This window comes from Erpetoichthys calabaricus, chromosome 8, assembly GCF_900747795.2.
Source record: "Erpetoichthys calabaricus chromosome 8, fErpCal1.3, whole genome shotgun sequence".
Taxonomy (NCBI): domain Eukaryota; kingdom Metazoa; phylum Chordata; class Cladistia; order Polypteriformes; family Polypteridae; genus Erpetoichthys; species Erpetoichthys calabaricus.
The window spans coordinates 197,407,207-197,423,550 of record NC_041401.2 but is presented as its reverse complement, the minus strand read 5'-3'; the positions used below and the strand labels follow the sequence as shown (position 1 = coordinate 197,423,550).

Genomic DNA, 16,344 nt, shown 5'->3' with positions numbered 1-16,344 from the left:
TATTTTAAGGCCATTAAATACTGTGACCTTAGTTTGCAGCATCTGCTGCTGTAGAGTTTTGTTTTATTTTGGTGGCCTGGGCTCAGTTTTGCTGCTTTGGTGATGTCGAGAGTGTCATCTATGCATTTATCTCTAGTAAGATTGACTACTGCAATGTGGTGTTCACTGGATGTTCAAACTGTTCTCTTTACAGCCTCCAGTTAATCCAAAATGCAGCTACAAGAATTATTACAGATAGATAGATAGATACTTTATTAATCCCAAGGGGAAATTCACATTACATTACTATTACATTCACATTACAAGAACAAGAAAATACGAACACATAACTCCAGTTCTTAAATCCTTACACTGGCTCCCGGTTAAGTTTAGGGCAGATTTCAAAATCCTCCTTTTAACATATAAAGCATTAAATGGTCGAGGTTCGACTTACTTGTCTGAACTTATCATGACTTACAAACCTGAGCGCACATTAAGATCTCAAGATGCTGGTCTGCTTATGATTCCAAGGATTAATAAAATAACAGTGGGAGGTCGAGCTTTTAGTTACAGGACTCCCTAAACTGTGCAGTGGTCTGCCTGCTACTATAAGGGATGCCCCTTCGCTCTCAGCTTTTAAATCCCGGCTGAAGACTCACTACTTCAGTTTAGCACACCCTGACTAGAGCTGCTGATTAACTGTACAAACTGCATCTCTGTTGTTAGTCATTAGCACTAAAACAGAAGTAACATGATAGTTAGAATTGGATACTAACCCTCACCTATTCTGTTTCTCTTCTCCGTACTCAAATGTGCCACTTGGTGCCACGGCCCACCTGCCAAGTTGTTTTGCCTGCCTAAGGTAAAGTCATCCCTGATGGAGGATCACAGGAATCGTGAGAAAGAGGGGTCCTTTCATCGGATTGGCTGGCTCAGCACTGTTTAAGCCGTGGAATGGCCAAATGGGGGAGGCAGCTTGATGGCCGAGGTCTCCACGGCTCTAAACAAATCCAAATCTTATTAAGGGATATCATCTACTGTTAAATATGGCTCCGTACTTCTAAAATTTTTATTTTTATACTGTATTGAGGATTTGTTCTGTTCTGTGTATTGTATTGCATTGTATTGTATTGACCCCTTCTTTTGACACCCACTGCACGCCCAACCTACCTGGAAAGGGGTCTCTCTTTGAACTGCCTTTCCTGAGGTTTCTTCCATTTTTTCCCTACTAGGTTTTTTTTGGGAGTTTTTCCTTGTCTTCATAGAGAGTCAAGGCTGGGGGGCTGTCAAGAGGCAGGATCTGTTAAAGCCCGTGTGATTTTGGGCTATACAAAAATAAACTGTATTGTATTGTATTGAATCTGAGTAAAAGGCGTTTTCTGTTAATGTCACCTCATAGTGCTATTGACATCTGGCCACAAACCACCAAAGTGCCGCTTTGATTAGCAGTTCTGCATTGCTGCTGTTCTGTTTCTGTTCACATTAGCACTTTGTTAAAATAGTTTCCAAACCAGGATCAAGATTCATTCAGTTTTATATTGGAAATTCATCCTGGCTAATGCCCCGTCACTGGAGTGTGTCAGTGCCCAGGCTGAGGCCCAGCAACATTACAAGACGTCCATGTACAATATTTTATAATTCAAACGTTCTAACAAAAATTAACACACCTTACAAAAATCCCGTTTCTGTCCAAAGCCAAGTCTTAACAGGCCCACGTCAAGGTTAAGCTGACCGCCACAAAATCAAAATCTTCACTTTTCACACGGACGGGCTTTCCGACCCCTGCAAATGTCTACTCACCGCTGACGACGAAGCCCCTCTGGCGGACCCTCACATCTCGGCTCCCGGTGACCACGCCCTCCGCTCCAGTGGCCACCCGCCTGTCTTCCCGTTGGCGCCCAAACGCAACCCGCCAAACGCCTGTCGGCCCAACTCTACTCTCCCGCGCAAACGTGCCGCCTGCGTGCTCAGCGCGCCACGCCGACGTTTCAACTACGCACGCGCGTTCGTGAGTCTGGCCGGCTCCACAGGGAGAGGAGAAGAGAGGAGAGCAGAAGAGAGCAGCGCAGAGCAGTGATGCCCACTCAGAATGTGGCAGCAACCAGCAGACTCGGCACCGGGTTGAGGATAAGGCGGGTCAAGTCTGCCCTCTTGTGGTTTTCTACACTCACTGCATTATAAAACCAAAAGGTAAACAGTGCAGAGAGAGCTGTCTGTGCTTTTATTTAGCGTGTGCTTGTGTGGATAGATAGATAGATAGATAGATAGATAGATAGATAGATAGATAGATAGATAGATAGATAGATAGATAGATAGATAGATAGATAAAAGGCACTATATGATAGATAGATAGATAGATAGATAGATAGATAGATAGATAGATAGATAGATAGATAGATAGATAGATAGATAGATAAAAGGCACTATATGATAGATAGATAGATAGATAGATAGATAGATAGATAGATAGATAGATAGATAGATAGATAGATAGATAGATTTATTAATCCCAAGGGGAAATTCAATAATTTGTAATAATTTGTGTAATAAGAGCCAACAGCACATGCGCCGCTGAGCGTTGATCCCTTTGCCCCAACTTCGTTATCTCCTGTCCCTGTCCTGTTCTCTCACTCTCCTAATCTCTTCTAACGCTCCCAATCAGACGATGCCAGATGCCCAGTTTTCTCAGCTCTGTGCTCTTAATTATCTTCTGATGGTGAGAAGGTGATGAAGCCCATCATGGTGTCACCCCCGGTGTCGTAGGGTGTCCTACCATTTGCGTCAGAAACATCAAGATAAACTTTAGACATCTGCACAAGGTGTTTCTTTTTTCCAGTTGCTTGGAAAATAAATTATGAATCCCAAAAAACTGTTGGGCCAAGTAGGCCGCACTTACCTAAACTAGAGCGGGTGTTGGAGCGCTCAATGATGGCCCTCTTGCTGGGGTTGTTCAGGACTGACCTCTTGGCGAGAGAGATGTCTGCAGTCACTCTAGTGATGGAGATCCTGTAATGGGATCACAGAAGACATGGCTTTTATTACCAACTTACGGTAAAAGGAACTCGCATTGAGTGTTGGCTCCAGATGTGTTCCTGTAAAGGCTCTTCAGCAGAAGTAGCAGCACAGTGAGTATTAAACAGTCAGGTCACGTCAAATGGCTTTATTATGGTTATTACTCAGATTCTTATACAGTATGTATGTGTAAGGGCGGCACGGTGGCGCAGTGGCTAGCGCTGCTGCCTTGCAATTGGGAGACCTGGGGACCTGGGTTCGCTTCCCGGGTCCTCCCTGCGTGGAGTTTGCATGTTCTCCCCATGTCTGCGTGGGTTTCCTCCCACAGTCCAAAGACATGCAGGTTAGGTGGATTGGTGATTCTAAATTGGCCCTAGTGTGTGCTTGGTGTGTGTGTGGGTTTGTGTGTGTCCTGTGGTGGGTTAGCACCCTGCCCGGGATTGGTTCCTGCCTTGTGCCCTGTGTTGGCTGGGATTGGCTCCAGCAGACCCCCGTGACCTTGTGTTCGGATTCAGCGGGTTGGAAAATGGATGGATGGATGTATGTGTAGTCTGGGGCGGGCGTTACAATTGGGTCAAGCTGGATCTGTTGGAGGAGAAGTGATGGGGATTTAGAGCACCTCCAGGCTTTCCATAGAGCAGTATGACGAATGAATGTATTGATATTTAATCTCATCAGTTACTGTACATAACATAACATCACATTCTGCACGCTTCATAACCCACTAAATTGGCACAAGGGCCTGGCGCCTACCCAATAAATGACTGTCCTTGACATCCCAACAGTCCCTTGCGAGGCCCATTCACACATACGGTATGTAGACTGACACGGTGCTGTGATTCTGAGCATTGGACTATTAGGGAATCACAGTGCGGTTTGGATCAACAACTAAACAAGAACAGAACAGGCAGCAACAAATAGTCAGGTCTGCTGTAAAGGTCACTGGCACCAACCTTCCCACCTTACAGGACCCTGTTCTGTGTCAGAGTCATGAAGCGGGCAGGGAATGTCATCAGCGACTGACTCCTCACCTCCAGGCCACAAGCTTTTTAACCTTCTCCCATCTGCCTATCATTCAAGACTAAACTACGCCAGAACAAGCAGACAGAAGGACAGTTTCTTTCCACAGGCCATCAAGCTCATAATTGGTTAATTTGGCTCTTCTTTCTCAGTGTTGGGCAACCCTGGCACATCTCACAATATTCTTACACATAGCTAATGTGTATTTATTTCAGTATTAACTGCACTGCCATGCACTTGGTACGGTATGCATGTGTTTCCATTGTATGTCTTGTATTTATTTCAGGTGTGTACTCATCGTTGTGTGTTTGTCTGTCATGTGATTACACCTGGAGGGTCTTCAAAAAGCCTCAGTCAAATTCCTTGTGTGCGGGCTGACTTGGCCAATAAGTGCCATTCTGATGACCACACAGTAAATCGTTGTCTTCTTTACGCACGCTCCGTTCCAACAGTCCCAATCAAGCTCTCTTTCTGCTGCAAATCCAACAGGTGCCGTCAATCACTCTGTGCAGTTCATTGGAGACCCAGGGATGACGGTGGGTGTGTGTGGACAAGCCAGACCAGCGGTGGGACAAACAACAAATGGGGCCTGAGCTGCCTTGAAAACCTACATATTGTAATCTTTTTAATTTGGCTTGACCTCTCACTACATCCATAATGGCTAACACGGTACAACACCCTATCTGAATTCATTCTGGGGCCACTGCTGGCCAGGCGAGCCCACCTGTGCCTAAGACTGAAGATAGTTTTGGTCATTTATGAGGCTATTTCAGTGAGTTTCTTTAGTGTTAGGTTTTCATCTCGTGTGGCTAATTATTCAATTTCAGTTCTTGATTTTTTTTTTTTTTTTAAATTAACGGTTTTCAATCTTCATTTTAGTTTTGTTTACAATACGCAATGACGTCAAACTAGGAGGAAAGGCAGGCAATGGAGAATCAACTGAATCATTACTGAGGGTCCTGGTTAGGAAGTAAAAATGGCAGCCATGAATACACAATTGGCAGGTCCGTAACTTGAAAGTAGCCCTTATGAGAAGGACCTGGGAATCCTTCAGTCCTCAGTGTCCCGGGAGTCGTTGTAGACTGGTCACAGTCGGCATCACGACTTTGTATAGAACTGATCAAGAAGGCTAATAGGATGATGGGTTATATAGCATTGGGGGGTACAGTAGACGTCAAAGGAGGATTACTAAGCTTTATAATACTCTGGTGAAGCCTCGCCTCGAGTACTGTCTGACCTGAGAACCTTTTTCTTCATTTACTCGGAGTCTAAGGGGGCCGTCATATGCCTTTCACTCAGGATTGGCCTCCATCTGGCCACTCTACCATAAGCATTTGATTGATGGCGTGCTGCAGAGATGGTTGTCCTTGTGTCAGGCTCTCCCATTTGAGAAGATGACTTCTGAAGCTCTGTTAGAGTGACCATTGGGTTTTTGGTCACCTCCCTGACCAAAGCCCTTCTTGTCTGGCTACTCGGTTTGGCCAGACAGCCAATAGGAAGAGTCCTTTTGGTCCCAAACTTCTTCCATGTCACAATTCTTGAGGCCACTGTGCCCCTGGGGACATTCAAAGCTTTAGAAATGGTTTTGATCCCCTTGCTCTGATCTACACCTTACCACAATTTGGTTGCAGAGGTCTACAGAGAGTTCCTCGACTTTCGTGTCCTGACATGCCATGTGAATTATGGGACATTCTATACACAGATACCTGTGCGCCTTCCTAAACAATGTCCAATCAACTCACAGGTAGACTCCAATCAAGTCCTAGAAAAAGCCCAAGGTGAATTAAAGCAAACTGTAGGCACCTGAGTACCGTTTGGAGTGAAGAGGCGAAAGGTCTGAATACGTCAAGGAATGAGAGATTTCAGGTTTTTTTGGCAAAACTTTCTGAACAAATGCTTTCATTTTGTGATTATGGGTTATTGAGTGCAGATTGATGGGCAAAAATGGCAAATGTATCCATTGTGAATTCAGTGTACAACACCATAAAGTGTGCAGCAAGTGACAGGGTCTCCATGCATTCTGAATCCGCTGTAACAAAGAGGTAAAGATGTCCATCAGCAGCACTAATTGGCTACTAATGAAGAAAGAAAACCTGCAGCCACTGTGGCCCCCCAGGATCTGAGTTTGACACCCCTATTTTATAGTAAATGGAGATTAACTCTTTGAGGGCTGAATATTTTTTCCAAAAAGCAATGGTTTCACTCAGAAGTCAACATAAAACGTCTGTTGCTGCATGCTGTGGCTGTCAGTTTGCCAAGAATGTGTGGCTTGCTTGCTGCCAGGCTGTCTTTGCGTGGCTGGGACACGGGCGCAGTGCGTCACAATCTGGTATCTACCTCTTATCGTTGTTAAGTGGCAGTCCTCCCTGGCCAACATCATCAGTGCCACGACTAGCTGGGAACCAATCAGCTGATGCTGGAACCTCACATTCATCTTCGATCGCTTGTATCAAAAACTTGAGTCCGACAAGTCATAGTCCAGTTCAGAGATAATAGGCAACAACGTCGTCCACGGAGTGTTTTGCTTTACACATTTGCTTTGATCTCTCACCAGATGTCAGTGCCATTTTTGCCGTTGTGTGCGCTTTGCTACTCACGAGAGTGCAGGGAATCTTGGTCAAACCAATGAATCTAACTTTCTTTCTAGCAACGGGAGTCCAACTAAAACGTAACGGTGGGTTTTGTCACAGTTTACAGTCGATTACCATCGTCAACTCCTTTTGACAAAAGTCAATATCAGCCCTGAAACAGTTAAGAGGTGACTTGTTCAAAGGGTTTCAAATTAGGAAGGTCCCGGCTGTCACTTTAAATTATTCAACGAGAACACAGAGGCACAGATGGAAACTTCCTAAGAGTAAATTTCACACAAATGTTAAGAGGTGTTTCATCATACAAAGAACCATCAACATATGAAATAAGTGGCCAACTAGTGTGGTGAAGAGGAGGGCTTTACAGACCCTCAAATCTCAAGTTGAATGGGATGGAGGAGCTTGTTGGGCTCAATGGCCCATTTTCCTCACAACTGCTCCAGTGTTCTGATGCCATATAAGACAGACGTGTGCTCTGAAAGCTCACTGTGTAATGACCCACACCATTCCATTTGCTTAACTGGAAGAATCCCAGTCCTCCTTCTATAACTCAGTGAGACAACAATGTTTGTGTTATCTGAAATTGAGAAAAATCTTGTTCTGTCCTCTAGGATATCCGTGTTCAGAACTTTTTTGGGACTTGGCAAGAGCTTCTGAATGTAACCTTTGTGTTTTATCAGATTGCTCATTGGTACCTGTTGCTTACTCTGGTGCACCTCTTTATAGGAGAGTAAAGAAAAGGGAGTAACGAGACGTATACTCAATCGTTTTATCATCAAGAACCATTTTAGCTGGGCCCTGGAGCCGTGTGGTTGACTGCTCGCTTGCATGGAGTGTCTTTGGAAGTGAGTGCTGGACTCGGTAAGCTGGCCCACGTTTCATTGTTCTGTTTGTTTCTTAAAGTCAGACAAAAAGTATCAGAATTCAGGCCATTTTTATTCCTCCGTGTTCCTCGATTCAGATTTTTTATTCAGGTAGAGGAAGCCCAAAAAAGGCAGCCTGCTGTGCAGATGCCAACACAAAGGAGATGAGCCAAGCATTTCAGAACACCTGAACACGGCTTTGATCGAACCGAAAGGAGTTTTGTGCAAAGTAAGTCGGTGACTCATGAGGTGGTGGGAGTGCCTGTGAGGCCTCGAGTGCGATGAGTCAAAGTTGTGTGCTTGGCTAGCAGACAGCAGAACAAAGGCTGCGTGCAGCTTCCTGCCTTATTTGGGTATTTGGTGTTCTGAAAACAAGAAAAATCACAGAGAAACGGATAGAAAGCCTGCAGAGAATTGGGAAATGGCACCTCGCCTAATATGAAGGGCACTGTCTGACTCACCAGATGACCCACGGCCAGCAGTATGGCGGGGAAAATCAGTGGAAGGCCTCAACAGATACCTGACTTGCAGGACTGGAGTAGGAGACTGCAAAGCAAAATAACAGAAAGGCAATGCAAACCAGCAGTTCATGAAAATGGATGGTGAAGGTAGGACGTCCCTGCCTGCCTCAGCAAATTCCACACCATTCAACCGAACCGAAGACTTCCAGGTTTCACAGAAGCTCTCGCATCTCATTGAGCAACAGAAGGAGAATCCCCCGGCCCCACAGATGTGACTGCAGGTGGACACCTGGACAGGTACACTACCTGATGCCAAGACAGCCCTGTTGTGCTCCCAGCTATAAGTATGGCATTCAGAGGTCATCTGAAAAGTACCCTCTTGTGGTGATCATTGGTTACAAAGTATGGCTGACGTTTGGGGAGTGTAAGATCAGAGCTCTGGATCAGTGAGGCGGCTGGGCCAACTGTGGTCATATTACGTGTACATTTAGAATATTTATTTGTTTAGCAGGGCGGCACAGTGGCGCAGTGGGTAGCGCTGCTGCCTCGCAGTTAGGAGATCTGAGGTTTGCTTCCCGGGTCCTTCCTGCGTGGAGTTTGCATGTTCTCCCCGTGTCTGCGTGGGTTTCCTCCCACAGTCCAAAGACATGCAGGTTAGGTGTATTGGCGATTCTAAACTGTCCCTAGTGTGTGTGTGTGTGTGCGTGTGTGTGTGTGTGTGTGTCCTGCGGTGGGCTGGCGCCCTGCCCGGCGTTTGTTTCCTGCCTTGCCCCCTGTGTTGGCTGAGATTGACTCCACCAGACCCCCGTGACCCTGTAGTTAGGATATAGCGGGTTGGATAATGGATGCTTTTTGCAAAGTCATTTACAAATGGACTATGAATGCAATAAATAGGCAATCACAGAAGATGTTTTAATGTACTCTGACAACAGAGTTATGAAAAAATGGCATATCTCTCTATTATAAAAAAAAGCTTGTGACGAGATGAGACGTGATCTTTTGAAGAGAGACAGAGAGACACTTTCACATCCCGCGACACGGTCAAGTCACGTCATACTTACAACCTTCAGACGTAAGTCCCGTGCTACACAGGCAGAGCAGGCTAGAGATAATGGAAGTAGGAAAATTCGAAAGTCTCCAGAAATGAGAGTAAAGATCGCATTAGCGCAAACAAACGGAAAATATTACTCAGGGAAATAATGGAACAGCGAAAAGAGATTGATTATTCAGGTGCTGTACAGGCTTTTAAACGTTCGCAGCTCTGCACAAAATGCAGATCACGCAGCACACAGCAGCAGCAGCAGCAAGCCAACAGCTTCTCAAGCAAAGAGGAGGTGAAAAAAACACCTGTTACTTGTATCCCGATGTATCACCGTGTAAGAGGGGTTTCGGAGGAGCGGCCACATCTCCTTGGGGTGCGCTCAGCCCCCCTCTTCACAATGGCGCCTACCGCTGGCAGAGTGAATTGCACATCACGCGTGAGGGCAGCAGCAACATGCCAGCAGCTGCTCGAGCAACGAGGAGTTAAAAAAAATTGTATTTGTTTCCCATTGTATCACCGTTTAAGAGGGGAGATGGCCGCTGGCAGGGGGGGAAAGGGGTTGACGAGCAAAGTGAGCAGGGGGCGAAGCCCCCTAGTAAACTATAAAGATAAGAGAGATTTACCTAATACATCACATCCACCCAGGTGTCGAGCCTCTGCCCATACAGGCGGGCGGGTGCCTTGTTCTTTTCATGACTACTGGGCTCCTCAACATTTAAATGTTACAGCACATCAGCTGATATTGTGGGCACATAGCTGTGCCTGCTGTTTCACTTCACTCACTGGCACGGCTGGGCAGTGTGCAGAGGAGAGTGGATTTTAAGGAAAAACGGGCAAAGGAAAAGTGTCTTAAAGGGCTAGTAGGGCACAACCCCACCAGAAGCTTCCCTTAGTGGTTTAATTTATTGTTTGAGTCAATGACAATCTTCTCTTTGATCACAAAGTTGAGCAAATCAGATGCCAAGGATGCACTGTGTTACACATTTCAGCAGACAAGCAGACAATGGGCCACAAATAGTCCTTTATTTGATACCCGCCGTCAGAAAATGTGTGAACCAATAAAAGAGAATGTGGGCCACCTGAATAAAGCCACCGTCACTTACCTTCCATCAAATCGGTGCTTCAGGAAGTCAAAGAGAGCTTTCTGCATCATGTCTGTGACCTGCAAGGGGTGGGGAGGGAAAGAAAGAAAGAAAGAAAGAAAGAAAGAAAGAAAGAAAGAAAGAAAGAAAGAAAGAAAGAAAGAAAGAAAGAAAGAGAAGACACAAAGAACATCAGTCCTTAAAACATCTGCCTTCGCTCCATGAAGACCCCTGATGAATTTAAACAGCAGGCCACAGTGGGCATACAGGTGCAGAATTGGATGAAGTTGAAAAATAAATAAATAAATGGCAGGATGATTTGGTGTGATGGTGGCACGGTGTCGCAGTGGTAGCGCTGCTGCCTCGCAGTTAGGAGACCTGGGTTCACTTCCTGGGTCCTCCCTGCGTGGAGTTTGCATGTTCTCCCCATGTCTGTGTGGGTTTCCTCCGGGCGCTCCGGTTTCCTCCCACAGTCCAAAGACATGCAGGTTAGGTGGATTGGCGATTCTAAATTGGCCCTAATGTGTGCTTGGTGTGTGGGTGTATTTGTGTGTGCCCTGTGTTGGCTGGGATTGGCTCCAGCAGACCCCCATGACCCTGTGTTCGGATTCAGCGGGTTGGAAAATGGATGGATGGATTTGGTGTGAGATTTGCCTTTCACTAAACCTCGAATCCTCCTTGCAGCACACATTTAAAAATGAGAACACCACACCAAATAGTCACGCGTTTCTCTTCCTGAACACAGGCCGCCTTTTACTCTCAGGTCACTTAGCATCTCGTCTCGTCTTTAGTCCTAGCTGTCGAGTGGCTGTCTCACGTGCCTCAGTGTCCTTCTCACCGCCCTGCCAGGGGTCTCACCAGGGCGTCACACAGCTTAAGCAGGCCCAGACACTACTGTATAGTAGACCTGACCCAGCAGCCTATAAGAGTTCATAAGCTGCTTGCACTCTCTAGTTCTGTCGAGCCCACTCCCGTGAAGCTTATTTTCCTGACTATGTTGAATATTTTCTTCCTGCTGGACCACACTGACGTGTACAAAGCTGAAAACTCATCTTTTTTGTATTTGCTTTGGCCTTCTGTCCACACTGAAACTGTGTTTTAAACCACTGATAGTTCAAAAACACTCTCCACAATGTGTGAAATGCCAGGTCTCGTGTCGCAGGGTGGATTTTTTAAAACTCAGAGGTGTGATTGTCATGTGATCAAGCACTGAATCGAGTTTGTTCAGAGAATTCACTTTGTGATCTCGTCTTCACTGACCTTTGTCACTGCTCTGCATTAGTTGGCGGGCGCTGCACCAGGAAACACTGGAATATGTCGCTGTAGCTAACACTTGTAGGACTCCCATTCTGTATTTTCCCGGGCCAACCTTATACCTGCTTGTAACATGTCATCATCTGTCCAGACAATGACGTCTATTTTGTTTTTCCATTGTCCTTTTTGCATTCCCATGTACTTTGGGTTTGCTCTGTAAACAAAAATTAGAAACGTCGGGACGCTGGGCTGGAGTTTCAGTGTGGATGACAGACTTTGAGTGAATGATGTGACAGTGCTAGTGTGGACAGAAACCTTTGAAAGCAAAAACAGAATTTTAAGATTTTTCCGTGTTAATGTCGACCGGGCCTAAGACTTTCCATTACCAGTAATATGCCAGTGAATGAAGCAGATGCATTCTGGGATTTCAGTTTGTTATATGAAACTTCATTTTCGAAGCAAGATTTAACAGTACTAAGGAAGACGTGGACCTCTGGCTCATATAGTTCCATTTTGGCCACATATTCGTTTGTTTTCAGTATGAACAAAACACCATCATCAAGGACAGCTGCCACCCTGGCTCTGCTCTGTTTGACCTCCTGCCCTCAGGGAGGTGCTACAGGGGCATCACAACAAGGACAAACAGACTCAACAACAGTTTTTTCCCAAAAGCCATAACCATTCTAAACTCACACATGCACTGACTACACAGTCTGACCCCCTAACCCCTGGACTGGATCAACTGTGCAACATCCAATATCTAAATGGTCCTGATAATAACTGTGCAATATCTGTATACAGGGCCGGATTAAGACCAAATTGGGCCTGATGCTGCAGCGCAATAAAGGCCTCTTTTTTCTCGGCATTGGTGCATTCGACGCTCACCGTACATGCGCACTCAGACCGACCAAGGAGCCTTAATTGCTTGCGACGCAACCAGCCAGCCTTTATTGAACATGAATAATAATAACGACGTAGTATCGTAACAACTCGAGATTAACAAGAAGAAAGATATCACAAAGTGACGTCACGTGAACACCTAACAATGAAATACACCAAATTTCACAATTCTCTTACGAAACAGAGTAAGAAAAAATGAATTTGCAGAGACATTGGGTCAAAGTGACTCAGTTCAGGCTCTTAAGGGTCCACAATTTATATTTCATAATAGACCAGAATCCTGTTGAGGATTTTAAAAATTCTAAACATCCATGCCGGGCCCGCGGGCCAGCTTTTAGTTTTACTTTAACAGATAACCATTTAAATAGCCAAAGATTTTTACTGTACAACTAACTTTCAAGGTGAAAAATTTACTATGTGGCACTTACCAAACAATAATAAAGTGGCAAGAATCCCCAAGATATTGCAAAAAACGCAGCTAAATTACTAAGTAAACTGTTTAACGTAAAATTGATAGCATTAACTTGAAATCTTCGGTTAACAATAAACACAACGACATTATAGTCACGTCATAGTGCAAAGAACAACTGTATAATAACTGTATAATAAGTAACGCTGTGTTTAGGCGTCCGAAAGTCGGACTCCAAATTTCATTCTAAGAATTATTTTGAGGTTAATATAGCAAAGGAAAACTGTTCAGCTTCCGGAAAGTTCTCGTCTGTTTTCATCTGGGCCTATTTCAGGAATGGGGCTAATGCTGCAGCATCACTGGCACCCACCTTAATCCGGCCATGTCTGTATACTGTACAATATCATTACTCTCAAGGTCCAACATCCACTACTCACTGCACATGATCATCATTATTGTGCAATATTTAAATAATGTGCAATAACCCAATAGTGCAATACTTATTTATTCTTTCCGTATGTATATAGCGCCGCAGAACTTTTTTGCAACTTCTTTACAACTTTTTGCACCATTTGTTTATTTATTTGTTGTGTCTGCACTGGAGGAGCTGCTTTTAAACTCATTGTACGTGTGTATAGTGACAATAAAAGGCATTCTCATTCTCACATCGCCGATTTAACTGCTGAAAGTAATTCTCCTCACCCAAACATTGACGTAAGGACATAAAAACAATGTTTGCATATGAACAGAAACTGTGAGTGCTTGACGATCTCCTCATTGCTGGCATATGTTCTTCTGTTGTTGTCGCTCTGTGCCATGGCCTGGCACCTTCTCCTTGGTTGTTTCCTACCTTCCACCCAATGCTACCATGATAAGCTCCATTCCCCTCTGCAGCCTTGAACTGGGCTGTGTGGATTTGAGGATCTTACGTTCTCGTATTGCACGGCAGCCCTTAAAGTGACATGCCATGCCACAAAGTTGAGTCCCACGTGATCGTGGGGTCTCCTAATGTGCTGTGGCATCTCCTGCTTTAAATTGTGTTGCCTTCCATCTGTTGTGCGTCACAAGTGCTAAGTCTGATGACTAAGTGGAATTTACATCAAAGGTGTTTGTCATGTGCTGTTTTCACAGGAAGCCGAAAAATTAACACAAGCCTTGGGTGATAATTTCATAAAACACCGTGAACAGAACACGAGTTTGTTTCACGCCAACATATCACAAAGACGACTTCTCACTCGGTGCACGAAAGGTTTGCCTTCTGCTGTATTAACCACCACTCTAAGGCACAGGTTAACCTGGACCCTCAGTGAGTGCGTGTTATATACAGTATAGCGCCTCTCAAGGTGCACTTTACAAAAGATTCATATCGTAATAGCAGATGAAGGAGCACTTTTTGGTTAACTTGAGACTGCACTTGGCAGGTTCTCAAACTGGCTAGCTGCCAACAGGGCATGGACTCAATAAAGACTCCGAAGGCCGTAGTCATGTTTTTACATATAGAGTGCCATGTGGGACCTGCGCATAACATGTCACGAGAGACTGCAATGTAATCAAATCTAATAATCATAAATCCCCAAACCAGTCTAAATGGCCTGTGATGGCCTGGGAGTCCTGCCAAGGTCATACAAGTGGTACACCATAGCCATGCAGCACATCTGAACAACATGGCGGCAGTGCCCAGAGTCATATCCAGCTTGGCACCCTCACCCTTCCACACCCAGAGAGTAATAAAAATGGGGCCGCTCCCCACCCCGGCTCGTGTAAAAGGTACTTAACAACATTCCTGTGCCCTCTAATAACGCTGGACATCATCTCTACTTCACCACTCCCTCACAGATGTTATACTCTGCCTCAGGTGGCTGATCCCACCTGTCACTTGTGTCCCCTCGATGCCTCTGGGCTTGTCCACAGTCTCTATGCTGAGGTCTCTGACTGCCTGTCTCCTCGTCTCTCTGTCAATATTCCATTATCCCATTTTTGCCCCTCACGTTTCGTCTTACTGTCACTTTTATCCGGCAGAGGTTATCTGGTCTCGGTATGCACCGATTGCATTCTCTGTTTGTACGGTAAATTCTGTTTCTTTAACTTAGCCCTGAGTGAACGTTCAGCAGTGCAGGTCAAATGGATCAACTGGCTCCAATGTTGAGAATGGGTTGACCAGCACTCCACTTCATGTTCCTAGACTTCATTTTGAGTTTCTCTTCTCCTTCTCTCCTTTCTGTGTCTTTGATCCTTTAGGGACCTTCTTACAAATCACTCAAGAAATAGCGTGGTTGTGCCTGTTTATAAGGAAATTCAATGAAAATATGGGAAAGGACAAAAGGCTGATTTAGGAGACAATGAGAGGTGAAGAACAATTTGGATTTATGCCTGAATAAAATATAAGAGATGTGATTTTCGATTCGAGACAGACTATGGAAAAGTATAGAGGGATACAGAAAGGACTGCACATGGTACTTATAGATTTAGAGAAGGCATAATATAGGGAAATGTGGAGATGAAACGGAGTACTGGGGGCAGGAGAAGAGCTATATAGGATGGAGGCCTCAAGATTAGCAAGAATAAAACAAAATATCTAAGATGTATGGAACAAGAATGGAGAACTGAACTTCCAGGGAGAAAGGCTTAAAAGGTGGAGAAGTTCAGATATCCTGGATCAACATTAGCAGAGAATGGAGAGCTCAGTCTAAAAAAAATAAACCACAGAATGCATTCAGGTTGGAAAAACTGGAGAAACGTGAATATGGAGGTGTTGGCACCTGGGAGGAGAAAACCTATGGACTGAGTAAAGGGGGGGGGGGACCCAAGGGAGAAAGGGGTATCAGGCGAGAGTAGAGGAGGCCGGCCAAATATGGCCACTTCATGTGAAGCTTTAGAAGAAGAAGGGACTGTCCTTACAGGGATATGGGATGTGGATGGGTTCTTACTATGTAACTTCATTGTTAAGGTTCAATTTTAAACTGTTGTTCTCTTACTGGACTTCATTTGATCACAAAAAATAAAAGGTGCAGATCTCACATGGGACTTCAGTCTCCATCTGCAAGCTGTAATTGGGAGTGCAGTGATTCACAGAGGCTTGCGAGCGAGCCGAGGGTCTTAGCCGGAATGGAGAAGACGGTCGTAGTCGTGTTGTCCCGTGTATGGAGTGCGGCGTCTGGCCAGTGTATAACACGGCAACATGAGACATCTATGGAGTGATGTGATTAGTGAGTGGCTGATCAGTGAGCAGCCAGCCAGCCACCCTCACCAATTCCAAAAATAGGACTCCTTTTCACATACAGACATAGAATTAAATGAAGGAAGGCGTCTACTGTACATATGGAGAATTCATTTCAATTTATGTAAATATCAATCTGCTCAAGTGCAAAGACAAACTGAATGAATCCATTTCAGTTCTGTGTAGGGCGAGCGAGCGCTCATCACAGTATTGTGATTGCCAGAAGCTAAAACTGGAGGGAGGACACCAAAGCTTAACGACAAAGTCAATGGATTAATAGTGGCAAGCACAGTGGCCAAGATAGTCCTGCTGCTGCCGCCATACAGCTCAAGAGGCCGGAGTTCAATTTCCAGTCCAGTCACAATCTGTACGGAGATGGCATGTTCTCCCTGTGTTCATGTCCACGTCCCCAAAAGATCATCAATGATTGGTGTGTATGTGTGTGTGTGCACCCTCTGATGGCCACTGGTCCATCCTGGGTTGGTTCCTGCCCTCATCCTGATGCTGCACACTGACC

At 45.1% G+C, this 16,344-nt stretch overlaps 1 protein-coding gene across 2 annotated transcripts in view; it reads right to left on the bottom strand.

Annotated features, from left to right (window-relative positions):
- Nucleotides 1-16,344, bottom strand: part of cacnb4a (calcium channel, voltage-dependent, beta 4a subunit) — an 80,448-nt gene that overhangs the window by 13,339 nt on the left and 50,765 nt on the right. For both annotated transcript variants that reach the window (XM_028808085.2, XM_028808084.2), the window contains 2 exons: nucleotides 10,069-10,127; nucleotides 2,876-2,985 (listed from right to left, as the gene is read on the bottom strand). In XM_028808085.2, the coding sequence (XP_028663918.2) occupies nucleotides 2,876-2,985; nucleotides 10,069-10,127 (169 nt within the window). The remainder of the gene's footprint in view (nucleotides 1-2,875; nucleotides 2,986-10,068; nucleotides 10,128-16,344) is intronic.